The following is a 22,246-nucleotide window of genomic DNA, read 5'->3' as shown; positions in this document are numbered from 1 at the left end:
ACCCTGGTCCGAGCGACACCTTCTTTAACTGCGGTGATTAGGTCAGATTTAGCCTTTCTACATTCAGAGTTATACCAGGAGGAGGTTCGGATCTTTTGCTTAGGCTTCACCCCCTCAGGGTAGAGAACCTCACCTAGAGCTCCCACTAGGTCTTCATGAATAAGAGCTAAAGTTTTATCAAAATCCTGAGAACTAGATTGGCTAACTAGCTCACCCAGAGCCTCAAACTTTGGCAGCACAAGCTCATAGATTTTCCTAATATTTTCTTCGGAATTTGAAAATTTCTCCCATCTCACCCTACGCCTATTGGAGGTTAATACCAGATTACCCAGATCATCTCTATCCTCGAGGGGTAGAGGTCCGGGATTTGCTGGGGGATGAACCAAGGAAAGTAGGAGAGCATTGTGGTCACTATCTGTACGGGGGATTATTTTAAAATCCTCTACCTTTGGCCAGAGACTAATATCTACGAAAATGTAGTCTAGTCGTGACTCGTGATTTTTCCTGTTGAATGGGCATTTTGAGGGAGTGTCTGAGGCTGTTCTTCCATTGCAGGCTCTTAGCGCAAAATTGAGGGTCAGGTACGTAATTTGGACCGCAAGTGGGGACCAAAATCTGGGGTGGGGCGATTGACACACTGGAATTCCCCAGAAATCGTCTTCTGCCGTAAGAGCCCCTTCCCTCAAGCCCTCTAAGGGCTCGAAGTGGCAGTTAAAATCTCCACCCATTACCACCTTAAAATCAGTCGGCAACTGACCCAGAAAGGACGAAAGATCTTCTAGTGTGGTGGACTCCGCTGTAGGGCCAACAGGGCGGGAGTAGACATTTATAATTGCCAATTTGGGGGCACCTGGCCAGTTCAGTACAACACACTGAATGTCTTGCGAGGACGTGGCTATGGTCTCCGCTGTGCAACCAATGTGACACGCTATCCACACCGCCAGACCACCCGAGGGCCTCCCCTTACCATTCCAGGTAGCCTTAATTTCAAAAATTGCGTAACCAATTTTAGACATGGGTTCCCTCGCCCATGTCTCTTGGAAGAGACAGATGTCACTATTTATTACTAGGGAATCCCAATCTTCAGTGTGTATTTTATTGGCGATGCCTGCAACATTCCATGACAATACCTTTAGGGCTTTAGACGTAGTATTAGGTTTAGGTCCCTGCGTCCCCGTAATGCCACTATCATTGTTTGCATGCGAGATAGAGATCCCAAGAAGAGGAGATGGACTCTGGTTAGATGGAGCTGGAGGTGTTGGAGTCGGGCCAGGGGAATCACATGAAGTCTGTGGAGGGGAGTGTGCACCAGAGAAATAAGATTTATCATCTTGTACACATAACCCCCTCTCTGGAGCAGGAAGACTAGGGGAGGTGCCCAGGCGTCAATCGCAGGAGTCCAAACCAGAAAAAGCTTCGTATCTATTGCTAACTTCCAAGGGAGTGAAAGGGAGCAGGTGATCCATCCCCCCTGTTTCAAGAGCATAGTCCGACCTCCTAAAGTTGGTTCCATAGCCCCTTTGCGGAATGGTTTACCCACCCAGATACATTCTTTGGGGCCATGGGGCCAGGCAACGGGGGGAAATAATGATTGTTATGTTTATGGCCTAGGGTGCCTGGCTGGGCCATAGGTGGCCAGGGGCATGACATGGGAGCTACTAAGGCTCTTGGATAGAAATAAGTGAGGTCACAGGGCATAATTGATTTGCCTAGGTTCCCGGGCATCCAGCTCAAAATATGCCTAACAGCTACAGGATCCCTAAAGTTGACCACAATCAAATCGCCCTCAATGTCTTTCTCCCGCCCCCCCAACCAGGGGAGTCGGCGCACGTGCACAATGTCCCCGTTAATATTGCCCGGGAGTGGTCTATTCTTGGACAACCAGTACATAGTTTTCTTTTTAAGCTGTTGAGGACCTTCTCGCTTGTCTGGGTCAAGTGTGGGAACACCCGTGAGCACCACCACATAGGGTAGTGCTTCAGGAGGAAGTTCAACCTGAGGAATCCTACGTTTTGCCACTCTACTTAGGGATTCCCTCTCTCCAGCCAGCCGCAATGGTCTTGCAGCCGAGCTGTTTCCACCCTTCGGGATGGCACCATCTGCTTGCGTGGCTGGTCGGGATGGAATAATAGAGGTTGTAGTCCCTTGAGGATTATGGGTCACTGTTATGGTAGGAGCATTAGGCTTTGGGAATAAGACCGTTGTGGTGGTAGTGGATGCAGTGTGAGCCGCCTTGGCTGAAGTAGGTTTTAGGGTATTGGGTAAACCAACCGCAGCCAATGCTGGAGTAGGAATGGGAGGGGCCTTCTGTTTGTCCGGTTTGTTAAGAATAGCCAGTTCCAAATTCCCCAACCGGTGTTCGATAGCCAGTAATCTGTCTAAGATAGGAGAAGTGAACGTCCTGAGCATTTGCTCAAGAAGCTCCAGGGTGGGGGCAGTCGGCTGAGTGTCCGTGATGTTAGCACTTGTAGAGGCAATGGCGATTGTAGGTGAAGTTTCTTGTGGAGTCACTAAAGTAATTTCGGGTCTTGTGTCCACTATTGGTTTAGGGGCAGGAACTAATCTCCCCCCTTTCCCCTTTCCGAATTCAGAGTGGCTAATTCTGCCCTTTTGAAGAGAACCCCCCTTCCTCCTTCTCTTATTGGGAGGTGGACCATGAACTTTCGGGACCTCTATCTTCCTTGATTGATTTTTAGCGATGTTTTTAGCAGTGTGGAGGGCAGCTGATGTAACTTCCTGGCCTACGCCAGAATTACAGGATGGAGAGGGGACGGTAGTAGGGGAGCTATTTAGGGCCCTAGGTAAAGATGGTAAAGGAGGAGTGTCCCTTAAGAGTTCAGGAATTCCCTGGGTTGCAAAAGAATCCTCAGTAATAGGGGCCACCCCTGAACTAGATGTTAAAGTAAGCGGGGTTGATGTCAGAGAGAGTCTAGCTTTATAACCTTCGATGGAACGGCGGCGCTCCACCCTTCTCTCAGCTAAGGCTTCTTCCCTGTCAATTTCAGAAGTCGATTTCTTAAAATAGTTATCTAAGGTGCCCTTATTGAGGTTCCCCCCGGAGTACTAGGTGAAGCAGTGTCCATATTGGCAGGGGATTACACGACTATGGAAATGCTGGAGCCTGGGCAGGAATATCAAATCGGAAACACAAGATACTTAAAAACTTTGGCCCATGGAAGGGTAGAAGACGAAGGAGAGAAAAAAAAAACCCTATCCAAACAATGGTACTGAGACAAAAACTAACCCAGAATAGGTGAAATCACCAAACAGAATGCTACACACAGGGAAACTGTCAGCACAGCTATATGTATAATGAACTCAGGTCTATGGGGAAGCAAAACGGGGGAGAAAGAGACAGGGCCCAGCCCAGCCTCCCTCAGCCACCTAACGGCCACACAACGGCCCGCCCTTTGCCCGGGCTTAGCCCCGTGCTAAGTCCCGCGCGTGTCCCGTGATGCGCGTTGAAAGCGTCAGTTATGAGGCAATGAGAGGAGGCGGGGCACGCCCGGGAAGAGGCACCAGCTGTAGGCAATCAGAGGAATGCTGGTCCTCGCAGTCCCGGGCCACGCAGTGTGTGTCCTCGCAATCAGGCTCTACCACAGTCAATCCCCTCAAACAGAGCCACAACGAAGGAAAGCAGCAAAGAGGCCAGCGAATGGCAGGGCGGACCACAGAACACCAGAATCCTGCTACGAGCGGCTCCCGCTGAGCGGGGGCCGCGAGCAGTTATGAGGCGATGAGAGGAGGCGGGGCATGCCCGGGAAGAGGCACCAGCTGTAGGCAATCAGAGGAATGCTGGTCCTCGCAGTCCCGGGCTCCCGCAGTGTGTGTCCTCGCAATCAGGCTCTTCCACAGTCAATCCCCTCAAACAGAGCCACAACGAAGGAAAGCAGCAAAGAGGCCAGCGAATGGCAGGGCGGACCACAGAACACCAGAATCCTGCTACGAGCGGCTCCCGCGGAGCGGGGGCCGCGAGCAGTTATGAGGCGATGAGAGGAGGCGGGGCACGCCCGGGAAGAGGCACCAGCTGTAGGCAATCAGAGGAATGCTGGTCCTCGCAGTCCCGGGCTCCCGCAGTGTGTGTCCTCGCAATCAGGCTCTTCCACATTCAATCCCCTCAAACAGAGCCACAACGAAGGAAAGCAGCAAAGAGGCCAGCGAATGGCAGGGCGGACCACAGAACACCAGAATCCTGCTACGAGCGGCTCCCGTGGAGCGGGGGCCGCAAGCAGTTATGAGGCGATGAGAGGAGGCGGGGCACGCCCGGGAAGAGGCACCAGCTGTAGGCAATCAGAGGAATGCTGGTCCTCGCAGTCCCGGGCTCCCGCAGTGTGTGTCCTCGCAATCAGGCTCTTCCACAGTCAATCCCCTCAAACAGAGCCACAACGAAGGAAAGCAGCAAAGAGGCCAGCGAATGGCAGGGCGGACCACAGAACACCAGAATCCTGCTACGAGCGGCACCATTCCTGAAATCTACAAGGGCTCATTCCATGCGGCAATTAAGATGGACGCAGTTTTGTAGTGACTATGACTTTGTAATTCAGTTTCAGGCAGGGAGAAACAACGGGAAAGCGGACGCTTTTTCCCATGTGGGTTACGAACCCATGGAATCTTTAGAGAACCCACCTTCTATTATAGCCATAGAAAGGATAATCAGAGTTTTGTGTTCTGATGATGATTTTCTAAGGCTGACCAAGGAAGCTCAGGAATCACCAGTTATGGAGGTAACAGTGGGTTCCCAAGAGTGTACCATAGAACATGACTTACAGTATGTACAGGGTGGTTTAGTACTCCTCACTCAAGAGTTGAGATTACAGGCCTTGGAAAGATGTTATACCCATCCTCTTGCACTTCATCCAGGATATAAGAAAACCCTAGAATCCTTACGGAGATATTTCTGGTGGCTCACAATGGGAAAAGACACAAAACACTTCATTCAAACGTGTCACGTATGTGCCCAAAGGAAGGCGTCTCACCAAAGACCTGCAGGATTATTACAGCTTTTTCCTATGCCCCCTTGTCCCTGCATAGAGTATCCTTGGACTTCATCGTAGAATTACCTCGTACCGCAAAAGGAAACACCACCCTTTAGGTGGTGGTGGTGGACTTGTTTACAAAACTGGCTCACTTCATTCCCTTGGCCGGTCTCTCTACATCACGAGTATTAGCCTCTGTATTCCTCCAACAAATAGTACGCTTACATGGGCTCCCATCAGTGTTGGTTTCCGATAGGGGGCTCAATTAATTTACAAATTTTGGAATGGATTATGTGCCCTATTGCAAATAGATGTCCACCTATCTTCCAGTCACCACCCACAGACAGATGGGCAAACAGAGAGGGTGAATCAGTGTTTTGAACAATACACCAGATGCCAGGTTTTACAATCACTAACGGACTGGGACGAGCTTGTTTGGATAGCTGAGATATCATACAATAATAGTCATACTTTTTCCACTGCTCATACACCTTTCTATTGCACCTATTGTTATCACCCTCGGGTCTTGCCTATTCCTCACCTTTCTTCCTGTTCTATTCTAGCAGTGGTAGAATTGGTACAAGACATACAAAAGATACACAAGAGCACAATAGTGAATTTAGACAAGGCCAAGAATAGTTATAAAGAAAGGACAGATGCACACAGACGCTCAGAACCCGATTATAAACAGGGAGACAAGGTGTGGTTGTCAACCAAAAATTTGTCCTTGAAGGGATTTTGTAAATTCAAACCCAAGTACATAGGCCCCTATGAGATCTGTAAGGTAGTGAACCCTGTAGCAATGAAATTGACCCTGCCTGCCTCCCTAAAAATCCATCCAGTATTTCATGTTTCTCTTTTAAAACCTGTAATACCTGGCACACTGCTTCCTAAAACCCCTGACCCAGTAATGATAGAAGACGAAGCTGAATATGAGGTTGAGACAATCCTTTATTCACGTAGAGTAAGAGGTAGGCTCCAGTATCTCATACACTGGAAAGGTTATGGTGTCTAGGAACGTACTTGAGAGCCAGCTAGCCAAGTACACGCCCCTCGCTTGTTGCGTACATTACACAGAAGGCATCCTGAGAAACCCAAGCCGGTAGGGGGGTTATGGGAGGGGTGTACTGTCACAGTTGCCACACCGGAGAAGAGATAGAACTATGAAGATGGCCGCCGCTATCGGACGTGCATGCGCAGGGGGAAGTCAGGAGAGTTGAAATTCCAGACCCCTGCGTGTGAAGCCTCTTCCCTTTCCGGTTCTGGTACTGACCCGTTTCACTTCCGGTCCGCCACGCCCCCTCACTCCCGCGTCAGCATTACTTTTCTTCTTGATGTCCTGTTTGGTCCTGGAATCCTGCTGCTCCTCGTCCTCGGAATTCTCCTATTAGGAAAGAAAGACACGGACTTCATTGCTGCATCGCAGTACTTGGGAACTGGTAACAGCGCGCTTGCGCTGCCTTTTCATTTTATTGACAGTTTATTTTTGCACACGGTGGACAAGGTAATAGCGCCCTAGCACTAAACTTTTATGTTTACTTATTATTTACTTACCTGGTTTGGAGAAGGGGTTTTGCTACAATCTGCTCCTTCTGAAGTACAAGGAGTACCTACAAGAAAGAAACAGAGAAAAAGACTAATTTAGTTGCACTTTCCCCCGCCTTCTCCCAGTGTTAGAGTGCTTCAAGAACTGTGCAGGTGGGCAAGCGGTTTATTCCTTGGTAGAAGAGTGTGTTCCCCATCACCCTGTGTTTTCCACTAAATATTCCTTTGTCCTTTTCAGCCCAGCGTCTCATGCTGCTACAGTATTTACTTCTATTCCTAGTAGCAGAAGAAGAAAGCATTTAGGTAAAGGAAGTTTTACATGGACATTTGTATAATAGTAGGGTTGATTTGTTTCCTAATGTATTTCCCCTTTTTTCTACAGCCTTGAGTTTGTTCAGTGACTGCCTTGAGTTTGTCCTTGATGAAATCCTTTGGTTGCTGATTACGACAAAGAGATTTCTTCCCTTTTTATCCTTGTTTTGTCTCCCTTCTTCCCCATGTTACCTTTGTTGTCTAGATTGGGTCTAGCGCAATAGGTGATAGGGAGAAGTTGTGGACCAATCTTCAGCTCCTTGATGTTCCTGCGGAAACACAGGTGAGATCTTGACACTTACGTAGTCCATCCCTGTAAATAGGGGAGTAACGCAGGGATGCGTGCTTGCCCCTACCTTGTTCTGCATCTACATAAACTGACTGGTAAGTGCGCTGAAAGTTTGTAAGGATATAGACGCCCCTAAACTAGCGCAAAAGCAAATCCCGGCCATGATGTTTGCAGACGATATCCTACTCCTCCCCAAATCTCCTATGGATATCCAGAGAATCTTAGATGGGTTCTGTGAGTTTTGCAGGACTAGGGGATTGAAGATCAACATTCATAAAACAAAATTTATGGTCTTCAATCCTAACAAATCAACCTGCCCAAACCCCAGTATGAACGGCCCTAGAGCCAGTATCCAAATTCAACTACCTGGGCCATACATTCAGGGAAAACATGACCTGGGGCCCCCAAATAGATAAGTCAAACCTTAAACTGACCCAGACCACAGGTGGCATGGCCAAGTTCTGTAGAATGTCCTTCCACAAACCGGTGAGGTCTGTCATGGAGATTTACAAAACCCAGATTAGCAGTGCTGCCCTATATGGGGCTGAACTCTGGGGTCACTCTTAATCTTAGGCCTATTGTTAAAACTGAGAACAACTTTCTTAGGCAACTATTCGGATTACCAGTAAGTTCCCCTCTGATTACACTGCTTATGGATCCAGGGGTGAGATCCATATCAGAGGATTTATTCTTTTGGCGGCGCCTCTGGGTGACACCGGAACTGGCTGAGTACAGATCTGAGCTCTTAGAAATTTTGAGACTCCCCGGCATAGGAAAGCTGCCATGGTTCGGAAATATTAGGGAAGGCCTTTGTGCAATTGGACGAAATGACCTTTGGGATAACCCAGATACAGCATGTTTGAAAACCTCACGTAAACATCTAAGTACTAGTTACTGAGGTGGACAACTTGGTAAACTACATGAAGATTCTGCCACTGGTTTTCTTACATCACATTTTCTGGACGTGAAGGTCACGTATAATCTGGAACCATGCCTTGACGAAATCTGTCCGGCATTATCCAGGAAACTATATGTGCAGTTTCGGCATGTCTGCCTCCCCTTACGTCCCCTCACCCACAAAAGGTCTAGTGGCACTCTATTGGGGTGAAAAGAAGGGTTGTTTGCCGGGCGCACAGCGTTTTTTAAAAAGTTTTTAAGGTTGTATGGATCTCCAGAGTATCGCCTTCTGTCTGGAGGCGTAATGTACTGAAATAAGGGCTGCACTCTCAACACTGAGAGATGTCCTCTAGGATCCAAAAATGTCCTTGAATCAAGGTTTCACAAAAAGATTATGACTCTACTCCAAAAGTTGTAGTCTGAATGTTTTATTCACATGTGTTCATAGCTTGTTATGTTCACAAGCGTTTGCTGCTATTCCTGTTCCATTAACATTTTGCACTCATACCATCCCAATGCATTTCGGCATATCCATTATGCCTTCATCTGGGGATATATTTCTAAAAACGAAGAAATGCTTATATTTTACATCATGTAAAAAATAGTTCATAGGCTGCCTAATAGATGCTAAATAATTATACAATAGCGAGTTCATGCAGTGTGAGTGGTTAAAAAAACTGGTTTGTCACAATGAAGGGTGATATAACGTGAAAGAAAAAGATTATAGTTAAAATAATAAAGTCTAAAGTGCATGGTGAAAAAACATGTGCGTTAAGTTGCTGACTCGTGCTGGTAGGAAAATAACTTGTGCATTTCAGCTGCTTAACTAAAGTAGACGGAGTGCTGTGAATTATATACAAATAAAAGCGAGAATTTAGCATGTGAAACTCCTAAGCTTGACATTAATCAAACACCTAAGTGTCTTACAAATTCAGTGGCTAAGGGAAACGCTTACCGCGAAAGAGCAAATGTGCGTCTGTGATGGTAAAAGCTGTAGCTGGGTTCGGCAAAGGTCTGTGACCCGGAAATAAATATACAGAAAAAGGTTGCGTGAGGGCGCGACCTAGTAGGGACTGTGTTCAAAGTAAAATGCAGGGGTGAAAACGGGTAGGGAGCGCGTTAAAAAAGTGGGATGTTTAAGGGTGGTGAAAAAAGCGTGGTGAATGAAAACCAGTGGTTCACTAGAGATCACAATGAATAATGTTACTAAAACTAACATGTAGTATAATAATATCAGGCAATGTAAACAAACTAATATGATTAAACATGAATTACAAGCTTTGAATGGTGAGAATGAAAAAACCACTCTGCGCAGGTAAGGAGTCATTGGCTGGAGCCCCAGCTCTTCAAAGATAACATAAATATTCCACTCGGTCATTTAGGCCGAATGGTTTCATGCTGCTTAAGGTGAAAATCCAATCATTTTCTCTTTTTAATAATTCCTGATGATTGTCTTTACCCTCTTGTTGTTTCACAGTTTCCAACACGCAATATCTTAGCTGGCTGATGCCATGACCAGCTTCCAAGAAATGTTGAGCTACAGTGGATTTTAGGTGCTTATTTCTTATATTAGATTTATGCTCGGTCAGTCTTATCTTGAGTTTTCTCTGGGTTTGTCCAACATAAATCTTGCCGCATGGGCATTTCAACATATACACCGCGTTGCTGGTGTCGCAGGTTGCTGTAGCTCTTACTTTGATTTTATTGCCCTTCATGGGGTGGTTAACTGTAATCCCTTGGATAACATTATTGCAGTGGTTGCAGTTTCTGCATGGGATTGTTCCTTTGTATTCCGTGTTGGTTGAGGGAGTTTTTAACAGTTCTCCTAGGTTTCTTGCTCTTGTGAAAGCAAAGGTAGGTTGAATGTCAAAGATTTTGTTGAAGTCAGGCTCTATCCTTAGTATTTCCCAATGTTTTCTGATTATTTGTTTGAATTGGTGACTTGCTGTGGAATATTTGGAAACTATGGTGATTGCTTCTGTATCAGTTGTCGCTGTGTAAGACAGTAGTTGACTCCTGGTTTTAGTTTCCGATCGTTGGATGGCCTGCTCGAGGACATGGTGTGGGTACCCTCGGGCTTTGAATCTCTGTAGAGTGGTTTGCATCTCTTGATGGAATTGCTGGTTTTCCGAAGTGATTCCTTTGGCTCTGATGATCTGACTGTATGGTAAGTGGTCTTTTAATGATTGTGGGTGAAAACTAGAATAGTGTAATGTGTTGTTCCTGTCTGTTTTTTTCCGAAATAGACTGGTGGTGAATCCTGTGGGAGTGTTGGTGATTTTGACATCAAGAAAAGTTATAGATTCCTTGTGGAGTTCATGTGTGAATTGAATGCGTTGGTCTATGGTGTTTAATAGTGCCAGTTGTTCTTGCAGGATGTTTTTAGGGCCTTGCCAAATCAAAAAGATGTCATCTATGAATCTCACAAATATTTTTAGGTGATCCATCCATTCAGTTTTGTTGAGTATGTGGTCTTCTTCGAATCTATGCATAAAAATATTTGCATAGGCCGGTGCTGTAGAATTGCCCATAGATGTTCCTGTTAGTTGCTGGTACCAGTCATCCTTCCATGTAAAATAGTCTCTATTGGGGTGCCCAGCCTGTAATTCGGGTGAAGAGTCTGAACTCCATGTTTTCTTTTTCTGCCAGGGATACCATTCAATTAGACACAGATGGTTGGTCCAGTTGTGTAGAAACCTTGACACAACACATTGTATGGAAGCATTCAGGCTCCAAAAATATAATACCGAACTCCACATTGCCTATGCGGTCACACGCTTTCTAAGCTCAATGCGGTGGACAAGGATGAACTTTCTTAAAGTATAAAATAAGGATTTGGCAATGTGATTGACGTCCTCATTGTTTTTAACCTATGTATCATGTTATTTTTAAATTGTTTTAATCTCTTTTTAATCTTTGTAACTGTTTTAGCTTGTTTTGAACATACCTGTGTTTGTTCTTTTATGGTGTATAAACCGAAAAAAAGCAAATATAAAAATGATGATGATGATGAAACTCAAAAAATAAATAAAATCTTATCTAGAAAGCCAATAAATTACTCATGTTGTTTTTCCCATGTTATATTCTTTCTGATGCTACCAAAAGTTCTCTAAAATCTGAGAATATATACCTCAATGTTCCTCTGTACAAAGGCTCAGCCTACCGGCCACTTAATTATTCCACGATATCTTCTAGGTCATCTTCCATGCACAATCTGAAGGCTATGTCATGTAATGTGAGGTTAGTATTAAAACATCACCTTCATCTGTGAAACTCATAATCATGACTTCTGCTTCCTAGCTAAGAATGTTTCACAGAAATATTCGAATCCTACACTACATGACTACCTACCATGTTAACTATTTGATCTTGAGAGCTGATCAAGCTATTGTATTGTATTGTATTTGTAAAGTGCAGGAATCACCCCCGAAGGGGTATCTCCGTGCTGTCGAAGAGCGAGAGTCAGACAGGCACGAGCCATCACAACTTAAGCTTTAAACAGTTCCGTCAGGTAGAGTTGTCATTGTTAATTAGAAAAAAATATATATTAAACAAAAACCGTTCAGAGAATATTTCAAGGAGAGGTTCTTGCCTGCAAAAGGAATATAAATTTTCATTTGTTTTATCGCCTCTCCCCCCCACAGACAAAATGTAGTGCCTTAGTTTTGGATGACAACCTGTTATCTCTCTTTAGACATATCTTTGTTTTCACACTTTTTTAATGTTAGCAATTACTTTTCACGTGTGAATAACCACTATTGAGCATCGAGCACTTTCACTGTTTTTTTATTGATTCGACACAACTATTAAATATTATTTTTTTGTGACTAAGCTGACTAATTATTTTGTTCTTTTCTTGTGTGATCAAGTTCATAACTGTGCAGATACTATCATTTAAATTAAGTACCATATTTCAAATTGTTGATGTACTTCTTGTCCAAGGGAACCATTGTCTTTTTGGTCCAATTAAATGCATTGATGATATTACATCGAATCTTCTCAAATGTAATGATGTTACAATGGACAGGGCCTCATCAATCCAACCGCCACATTTAGTTAATTAAATTGAACGCTATTTGTGGTAATTTCTAGTATCTTTGTGTTGCAGGATGCTTCCCTAGACTCAAGTAAAGGAGAGACAGAAACAATATAAATATATACAATAAGATTTTTTTGCTAGGGAGGTTGAATTTAGTTTGTGTGGGGAAAAATTTGCATTCCTGCAGATGTGAGGCACTCCCTAACAAATTAAAAGAGGCACATAATATGAACATATCACGCAAATATGATTACTCTGGATGGCAGTTTCACCCCAGAAATGGAACCCCTTAAACATTAATGTTGAAGTTAAGCCTTATAAAATATATATTTATAAAGAACTAAAGTGGTAACTGTTTTAAATACTATTACTAATATACATTACCTTAAAATATGATGATGGTTGGAACCAATTGCTTTGTCAAGATTAGCTTTTGTAGACATTATGAGCTTTATTAAATCACACGCATCAAACCTGACACGAAAACAAATTTTCTTCATACAGAATGGTGGCAGCGAGATCTGGAGCAGAAGAAGCGTGTGAAGTATAGCAGACAGTACACTGTATTCTGTGACGGAAGAACTATATTCAACACTGTACCAGTAGGAAACTGTGTCGAAAATGATAGCGAGTAAGCAGACTCTCACTCTTGTGTGATCCATTATTCTTCACCCTGTGTAAGCCAGGAGACCATGGTTGACCTCTGCATGTTCCTTTTGTTCCTTTAAATGGAATTGTAATGCTTACCCAGCACAGACTTAGATTGAATGATAGCTGTCACTTTAAGAAACTGGACACAGAAAGGTTTTGGCCTAGGTAAATCAAGATGACATGGGCTTCTAATTGAATTAAACAAGATAAATATTCTCCTGCTTACTCTCCAAAGAAGGGGGATCTTTCACTTTCTTCATCTGTCAACTTAAGACCTTTCCGTTTTTACCTTTTGCCCAAAGCTGTGATTTCTATGCATGTGGTCTTTAAAGTTGGGGAATTGTTATATACGTAAATCCATTTTCTTATGAAATTATTAATGAATCTTTTATTTGTTAGTGACACATTTCTTCTTGATTTCCATTTGAAATATTAAGGACTGTGATTCTTACATTGGCTTAGTAGGGCTCAATATTGCTGTTTCTTAGACGTTACATCTTCATTTAATCAAAACAGTTTTACATCTGAATCAAACAGGACAATTACTTGTCCGTGAGCCTTAATTTAAAAAAGTAAACATTCACCTAGTGGTTTACAAACATGCCTGGGTGTAGATTTTTCTATTTTAGGGAATTCACTCTGATATCTCTGGGTGCACATGGACACGTGCAACAGTTACAGGCTTCTAGAGGTAAGCTTAAAAAAGATTTGTGAATCTGAAAATGTCTTGTGCCTTATAGGGTTCCACTTGTTAATACCAGTCAGCACCCTGTGTGTGTCGTCCTTCACATTTGTTTTGTTCTTTCCCTTGGTTCTCCTTGCATTCAAAATCTTGAACTTTTTGCTCAATTTACCTCTTTGTGCCGGAGTGTTCCGTTCTGATTCTCCTATGTTTTTTAGGGTAGCATCCCTGTCAACTTTGAGCTCATCAGCAACTGTATCTTTGGAGAAGCAGGAAAGACCTCAAAAAACTGTTTCCCTAATATACTGAGTTGAGGTTCACAAAAATTTGTATTTGATGGCATGATGTGTTTTGCAGCAATTTGACCTTCTGAGGTTACCCAAAACAGCCTTGTGATCAAATGCTGCATTCATCAGCCACAAAGGAGACTCTGCTTCCTGTTGATTTGAGTCCAGATCTTCCTGTTTTCCTCACTAGCCCATCAGTTTCCCTTTTTGTGTGTATTTGGGAACAGGATCACATTCATGATTCTGAGGTATATTAGGGAGGGGTTAGGGTCCGGCATTGCAGACCAGCTTTGCAAACCTAATTCATGATGAATTATAAAGGGAATGATGTTCAAATGTATATCTATACTACTATTATGAAGAGAGAACTTGCACCTTTTGGCCAGGTAAACTCGGGAACGACAGCGCCAATCTACACACCCGATACATCTATGAAAATGTCAGGGTGTGTTGATGGACATAGGCCATATAAATAAAAATAAAAAAGTAAATTAAAAAAATTAAGTTTGTAAACAAAGTAGTCCCCTGAAAGTAGCGCTGGCCGGGACCTAGCGCTGGCCGCGACGTGACGTGCATAATGACCGCGACGCGACGTGCGTGATGACGACAAAGGAGCGGTGCAGTGACAAGCGGCTGTGCAGTGAGGAGCGGCGGCACAGGTAAGGAAAGGGAAAGTTCAGTGCGAGACTGTATGATGCAGGGGGAGGCAAGAAGGAGGCAGCAGTAAAGGAAAATGTCGGAGCGCGAGTGAGTCGGGGCGGGAGGGGGGCGCGAGTGAGTCGGGGCGGGAGGGGGGCGCGAGTGAGTCGGGGCGGGAGGGGGGCGGTAGTGAGTCGGGCGGGAGGGGGGCGGGAGTGAGTCGGGGCGGGAGGGAGTCGGTGCGGGAGGGGGTCGGGGCGGGAGCGGGTGTACTGCCCCCAGCCCCTTTCTGCCCCAGGCAACGCTGGGGCGGGCTGCTAGTACTCAATAAAGGCGTACAGCAGCCATGCTTGCACCTGTAACTTTATCGTCCCCCGGGGCTCCCTCTCGTATTCGCGCCGCTATCTTGGATACTAATGCGCATGCGCGGCCGTCCGTGCATGCGCATTTCTCACGAGAAATGCGCATGCGTGGGCGGCATGTGCGATTACAAGAGGGTGCCCCGGGGACGCAGCGGACAAGGTAAGTGGTTTTTATTCATTTTTAAAAGGTAATTTACGTATTTAGGGAGGGCAGGAGGGAGGCGGGTGGCGGGCAACTTCGCTACGCCCACGGAGTGGGCGTAGTGTTGCCTGCTACGCCTACTTCGCAAGGGGTTAGTTTCCATCTGTTGATGTCAAGAGCTGCCAAAAGATTTCACTTGCCTATGGTTGTCAGGCAAGAAGACTGCTTTTTATATGATTTCAAAGATCAGCCTTTGAGGCAGGCGCATTCTATTCCGATCATAGACTTCATATGGAAAGAAGGCCTCAAACTTATGGAACAGCCTAATTCTGTCCCTGCAGTGCTTCCGCGTATTGACAAAAAGTACAGGGCACCGGAGGATTCGCATGCTTGTTTAGTCTCTCAGCCGAAACCCGACTCTGTCATAACACAGGCTGCACAAAAGAGGTCCCGTAATCCATCTTCTGCTTTGACATCGCCTCCGGATCAGGATGGCCGCCGACTGGATACCATCGGCAAAAAGTTTTCCACGATGGCTGCAACCACTGTTCGGGCGGCAAATTCTTTAGCCATCCTCGACCGTTACGACCGACAGATGTGGTCTGAAATTGCTGCCTTAGTAGACCTCATACCTGAAACGTCTAGAGCTAAAGCACAAACGATCGTGCAGGAGGGTGAGAAGATTTCCGCTGAAATCATTGACTGTTCTATTGACATTTCCTCGACTGGTTTCCGAAAGCTAGCTGGCGCTGCAGTTTTACGGAGACAAGGCTGGCTCAAGTCTACGTCCTTTCGGCCGGAGGTGCAGGCTAAAATCCTTGATTTGCCTTTCAATGGCGAGTCCCTCTTCGGTACACATGTGGACGACGCCCTGGAGTCTATTAAAAAGGACGCTGATACTGCTCGCGCCCTAGGTTCTCTGAGATACCGGAAGAGGCCTTTTCGTGGAGCATGTGGTCGGGGCACAACCTCCAATTTTCGTGGCTCCTCCCAATACCGCTCTTACAATGACAACAGACAGCGTTACTCCAACCAATCCCAGTCTCGACAGAACGACTCCAGGCCATACAGGCGTAAAACCACTTACAGAGGTGGTAACTCCTCCAATAAAAAATTACTTTTACAATTTCAAGTCTTTTCCCACTCTACAGATTGGAGGTCGAATTTCCCAAAGATTTTTCAATTGGTCACAAATAACTTCAAACCGTTGGGTTTTAGAGGTTATCCAAAAAGGCCATGCTCTGAAGTTCATCAAATTCCCACCCAAGCGCCCACCATCTGGTCCTCCTCCAAAACATGTAAAGGAACTGTTTGCCCAAGTTGCAGTAATGATCCAAAAGGGTGCAGTCGAAGTGGTTCCTCGAAAACAACAAGAGAAGGGCTTCTATTCCCGCTTTTTTCTTATCAGGAAATAGTCGGGAGAGTTGCGCCCGATTTTGATCTCCGAGCCCTCAACAAATTTGTCAAGTCCAAGACATTTTGAATGCTGACCTTGCTGGAGATTTTGCAGTTCCTGAATCCGGAAGAGTTCCTCTCCACAGTCGACCTCCAAGATGCATACTTTCATGTGCCAATCCATCAAAGACACAGAAGGTATCTCCGTTTCAAAGTGGGATCAAAGCACTACCAATTCAAGGTTCTACCTTTTGGCCTTCGTTCTGCACCGAGGGTCTTCACAAAAATCATGGCTCCGGTGGTGGCTTATCTGTGCCTCCAAGGCATACAAATCTACCCTTATTTGGACGACTGCTTAATAAAGGCACCAACCTTTTTAACAGCAACTCACCACACTCAGACTTGCCTTTCCCTCTTCCACAAACTGGGTCTCTCTATCAACCAAGAAAAGTCACATGTCAGTCCATCACAACAGAGAGTCTTTCTGGGAGCGTTGATAGATACGTGTCTCGCGAAAGTGTTTGTTTCGCAGGAACGTCTAGATCGTATCATCAAACTAGTGACTCTTCTGCGCTCCAAAAGGTCAGTTTCTGTCCGGATGTTCAAATCCTTTCAGGGCATGACCTCGTCCTGCATACCACTGATTCCCAACTGCAGGCTGCATATGCGAGTCCTTCAAGAAGAATTGGACAAACAATGGCGGCAAGTCTTGGGGTCGTTCAATGACAAGGTCTTCCTGACCCCCCGCATCCAGGGCGCATTGGAATGGTGGGCTCACCTTCCAAACATCGCAACTGGGCGTCTGTTTCAGGAGCCGGCCACCACGCTTACCCTTACGACGGACGCTTCCTTAGAGGGTTGGGGTGCACACCTCGGGGAGATGTCAATAAAGGGCAAGTGGACAGTCGATCAGCGCAAGTGGCATATCAATTGGTTGGAGCTTCTGGCAATCTTCCTCGCCCTGAAATCGTTTCATCTTCTGGTGGAAGGGGAGTCTCTGTTGGTGCATACAGACAAGACAACACCACCAGTATGCACTACCTCAACAAGCAAGGGGTTACAAGACCTCTCCCGCTCTCCAAACAAGCACAACAGATCTGGAAGTGGGCAATACAACCTCGTGTTCACTTGACCGCTGTTCATGTCCCGGGCATTTCCAACACCGTTGCAGACTCTCTCAGCAGATCGACCACAGACAACCACGAGTGGGAACTTCATCAGTCAACTCTGGAGTCCGTATTTCGCAGGTGGGGCCGCCCGGATATGGATCTGTTTGCGACTCCAGTCAACCACAAATGCCCACTCTACGCAAGTTGGCATCCCCACAAAGGATCGAGCGGGAATGCATTTTCGTTCAACTGGTCGAACAAATTCATGTACGCTTTTCCGCCGATCCCTCTTGTACCTCGCCTTCTGCGCAGAATGAGGTTTCAACCGTGTCACATCCTGCTGATTGCACCCAGGTGGCCATGTCAACCGTGGTTCACGGATCTACTTCTTCTTTCTCAGTGCGATCCGATCCCTTTTCATCCGCTGCCTCACCTTCTCACCATGACTCAGGGTCAGATTTGCAATCCAGACCTGGCATCTCTCCAGCTTCACGCTTGGAACCTGAACACCATGAGTTCACCCATCTGAATCTGGATCCGGACTGTAGAAAGGTCCTTGCTCGAAGACCTTCTGGGGCAAGATGGCCACCGTAAGGTTGTGGTGAGAAGTCGCTCCTGACCTCTCGCCCCACGCTACCCAGATCGTAATGGAATAGAGACATTATCACCCCCTGTTTGACCCTCACCTATGGATTTGGCTGTCTGGGTTCAAACGAGGTGGGAGAACATTTGGAAAACGTACCCGATAACTAAAGTTGGAGTCAGCTGGCTCCGGTTGAAAATATCCAACTTGACGGCGGAGGTCCGGATGCAGCTTGCGAGAATGCCGGCACGCCAGGCTAAGATGGATAAAGATAAGGAGAAGGCAGCCGGCACTGTGAGACAATAAGCTGTCAATGCTGGAAGCGTCGTAGCGAAAAAGACTAATGACATTGGGACTCCTGGGCTACAGCAGCGAGGACTCGGCGCCGTTCGAAAGACTGTGGCCCCGGCTCCAGCTCAGAAAGGGAAGAAAGCAGAGAGCCGCTCGAAGTCAGCGACCGCAGCAAGGGCTGAGCAGTCCGAGCAGGATTTGGTTCGGCTAAACGCAGTGGACTCATCAAGCACAGAGAGGCAGAAAAGCGGGCTGAGTAAAGGAAAAGAATCAGCCCTGAGGCAGCCTACCCTGTTGGAGTCCTTTAATCCCAGGACAAACATGCAGCCGGGCGAAGTGCAGGCAGGATACAGAAACGTCCTCGAGGACGCAGCGATAGACGCTCCCGGCGTGGAGGTTACTACTAGGCAACCCCAGGATCCGGCCGCAGCACCTAACAGCGGTGATAACGGAGCGAGCACCACAACTAGAGGAGTTCTGCTGTTAGACTCCAACAGCAGCATAGCGAAGAGTCTCGAAGACCCCGAAAAAGGCTCTCAGAGAGACGAGATTACTACACCCATAACTAGCGGGACTGCGGGAAGTGCGGATATGTTGGAGGCACTCATGCAGGTGGAGGCTGAGATGGGGAAGATGCAAAAGGTTGGAAAGAGCTGGGGCAGTAATACCAGTTTGGCAGCTAAAGGTATGCGTCTGGATGATAGCAATCGGACTGTGGTGCCTGAGAGGAGGGAGGGTGGTGGATCAATGGAAGGAGATCTTTTTTACTCGGTTGATGAGGATACTGACACCACCCAGACAAGCGAAGTAGACTCAGAGGGGAGTGAGGAGGTGGACAATGAGTCGGGTTCTGGATCAAGTATTTCTAGGAAAGAGAGCACCCAGAAAAAGAAACGACTTAAGGGGAAAAGGCGAGGTATGGATATAGGATTGCCCTCAGCGGGGGGGAGAAACTAACATGGGATTATTCCGCTACCTCGCAGACTTACCTGGAGGACATCGAATCCACCGTTGATGCAAACACCCCTACCCCTTTGCAGAATCAGGCCCCTTTTGATATGATCTTTAACACTGTCAAACAAATGCAAGGGGAAGCCAGAACAGAAAGCCGCAGGGCAAGGCAAACATCAAAAAAAATCCAGAACTCCCTCAGGAAAATCAATAAACTATATGATGGGATCGCAGAGAGGGTTACTGAGGTGGAGGAGAGAACTGGGAAACTTGAAGATGAGGTTGGGGCATGGCAGGACTTCAAGGTGGAGCAGGAAAAGTTGGCAAGTGACCTACAGTGGAAGATGGAGGACTTTGTAAATCGCCAGAGGAGGAATAACATTCGCATTTTGGGGGTGGCAGAAGGGGCAGAAGGGGAGGACATTATGCGATTTGTGATTAATCTGTTAAGAGGAGCCTTCCCGGAGGCTGAGTGGGAGTGGGAAAAAGAGATCCAACGGGCCCATAGATTCCCTTTTTCTATCAGGAAGGACCGGGTCGGCGGGGGCCAGACAGGTCAACCTGCTCTACCAAGGGCTATCTTGATATACGTAGGGTATTACCTACTCAGAGAGGAAATAATGGATAAGGCCAGACCGGACAGAAAAAGATCATTCGAGGGGACCACCTTCTTTGCTAGGCCCGACTTTTGCCACGTAACCGTGGAGAGAAGATGGAGGCTCAGGCAACTTATTAAGCCTTTCCAGGCTTCAGGCGCAGAGGCATTTTTGCTATTCCCCGCTAGGCTGAAGATAGTCATAAGGGGGAGAACAAGAATTTTCTTGTCCGAGATTAAGGCTCAACAATTCTTGGAGGAGATTAAGAGTCAGAAAGGTGGCTGAGACATTTAGAGCACCCTATATACTATGCGAGATGCTGTAGATGCGGGGTACCACAAGGAGAAGGCCGTAGGCCGTATAATTGGTTTTTGTTTAAAGCTGCAAGCTTAGTAAGATAGGTAAGGTATGTAATTTGATGGTGGGGGATAAAGGGGGTACACGAGATATAGGTAGAATTTGGGTGGAGGGGGAGAGGGGAGCGATCACCACAAGCCGGAGTGGCTACACATAGGTCTCATTGACCTATTTGCCAGTAAGCGGGGGGAGGGGGGGAGACTGCGATAGGATGGGTGGGATGGGTGGTTCTAGGGGGTAAAAGGGGGGAAAAAGACTAAAAAAAGGTAAGGGTACAGGGTATACGAGGCAGCACAGATTGGCTCACGACAGCGCACAAGGAGTACAATCAATACAGTATGCAGAGATATGTTGGGGGACATTTGATCAACCCCAGATCTATAATCAGTACAACAGTATGGGCAAACCCTTTCAGGTATTTTAATGAGTTGTAGAATAGCTACTATTAATGTATGTGGTCTTAACGACGCTGGGAAGAGGCTAAGAGTTGCGGCATTACTTAGGACGCTACGATTAGATTTGGTTTGCCTCCAGGAAACACATGTAGAATATTCCAAGGGGTATCTCCTGGATCAATTAGGGTTTGCTGTTTTGTCAAAAACCAAACAAGCTACTAAGCATAGGGGAGTGGCAGTATTAGGGAGACTAAGGGAGATAGAGGTGTTAAAAAAAAGGAGGATCAATGGGGTAGGTGGGTAATTTTGGAAATAAAATTTAAAGGGGAGAAATGTACTGTAGTGTCCGTGTATGGTTCCACAGAGGACGACCCGGAGATATTTCAATATCTAGATACAGAACTGGCGCTGTGGTCTGAACCAATTATTTGTTGTGGGGATTTTAATATTCATGACCCCCAACAGTTCGTTCTTACAGAGAGGAGGGCAATATCTAGGTAGGAAGAGGAGAGTATATAGGGCACTGGCCGATATGGTCTTACACAACTCCTTAGTGGATCTGTGGGTTAAGTTGAAACCAGGCATGGATGGTAGCACTTTCTATTCAGCGCCCCATAAGGTATTGGTTAAGCTGGATTATTTTCTGATATCTACCCCCCTGATGGCAGGGGCACAAATTGAAAAACAGCCTCGAATTGTTTCGGATCGTAGTCCACTGATTTTAACCATCAGAATAGGTCAGATACAGCGGAAGGATATACAATGGACATTCAATAGAGCTCTGTTGAAGGATGAGGCATACCGGGATCATATGACAGATTGGATTAAGATGTATTGGGATATTAATAGAGGCACAACCCGCTCGGGAGTAGTGTGGGAAGCTTTTAAGGCCGGGGTGAGGGGGGAGACAATGAGTTACGTACTCTACAACCAGAAAAAGATACGAGATAAAATTAATGAAGTATACCATAGTCTGATGAATGTAGAGGAGGAATTGGCAAGGGATTTGGAGTCAAATGCACCAATCAAAGAGCACCTCCTTAAAATCATTGCTCTTAGATCAGAAGCCGTGGAAAACATCTCTAAAAAAGCAGCTGAGAATTATTTAACCAAGAGGGAAGCTGCGTACGAATTAAGCGGGAAGGTGGGCCACTTATTAGCTGTCCGCACTAGACAAAGATTAGCAGCTTCAGACATCTTAGAGATTAGGGATGGGAGTGGGACCTTAGTTTCTGAAACAGCTAAAATAAGGGAGGTCTTTAGACAGTTTTATGTAGAGTTGTATGCTGGGGGTAGGACAGGAACCCTAAGAGAGGTAAAAGTTACCATAGAGATATTACCCCTTCGACTACAACTATGGAGGAAAGGGAGATGCTGGACTCGCTCTTTAGCTTAGAGGAATTCCTCATGGCGTTGAAGCTATTACCTTCAGGCAAAGCAGCTGGCCCTGACCAACTGCCGATTGAGTTTTTTAAAGTGTTTCACCAAGTGATCAGTCGAGATATGTTTAACGTCATGCTGAAAGCACAGAAAGGGGAAATTATACCCGAATCTTGGGGGGAGGCGGACATTATTGTTATTTTAAAAAAAGGCAAAATACCATCACTGCCAGGGTCGTATAGACCCATTACATTGAAGAACGCGGACACAAAACTGTACTCCAAGATACTGGCGAGAAGATTAGCGGCAGTGATAGAGGGGTTAGTAAGCCATACTCAGCATGGGTTTATTCCAGGCAAAAGTACCAC

General features: G+C 46.1%; 1 protein-coding gene across 2 annotated transcripts in view; it reads left to right on the top strand.

Moving 5' to 3' along the window:
* The window catches only part of LOC147692561 (acylamino-acid-releasing enzyme-like), a 520,252-nt gene that overhangs the window by 90,322 nt on the left and 407,684 nt on the right, over positions 1-22,246 (top strand). For both annotated transcript variants that reach the window (XM_086938779.1, XM_086938780.1), the window contains exon 3: positions 12,563-12,689. In XM_086938779.1, coding sequence (XP_086794905.1) covers positions 12,563-12,689 — 127 coding nt within the window. The remainder of the gene's footprint in view (positions 1-12,562; positions 12,690-22,246) is intronic.

Source organism: Lissotriton vulgaris, chromosome 9 (genome assembly GCF_964263255.1).
Source record: "Lissotriton vulgaris chromosome 9, aLisVul1.2, whole genome shotgun sequence".
Lineage (NCBI taxonomy): Eukaryota > Metazoa > Chordata > Amphibia > Caudata > Salamandridae > Lissotriton > Lissotriton vulgaris.
Note: the sequence above shows the minus strand (reverse complement) of the source record. Positions and strands in the feature narration are given on the sequence as shown.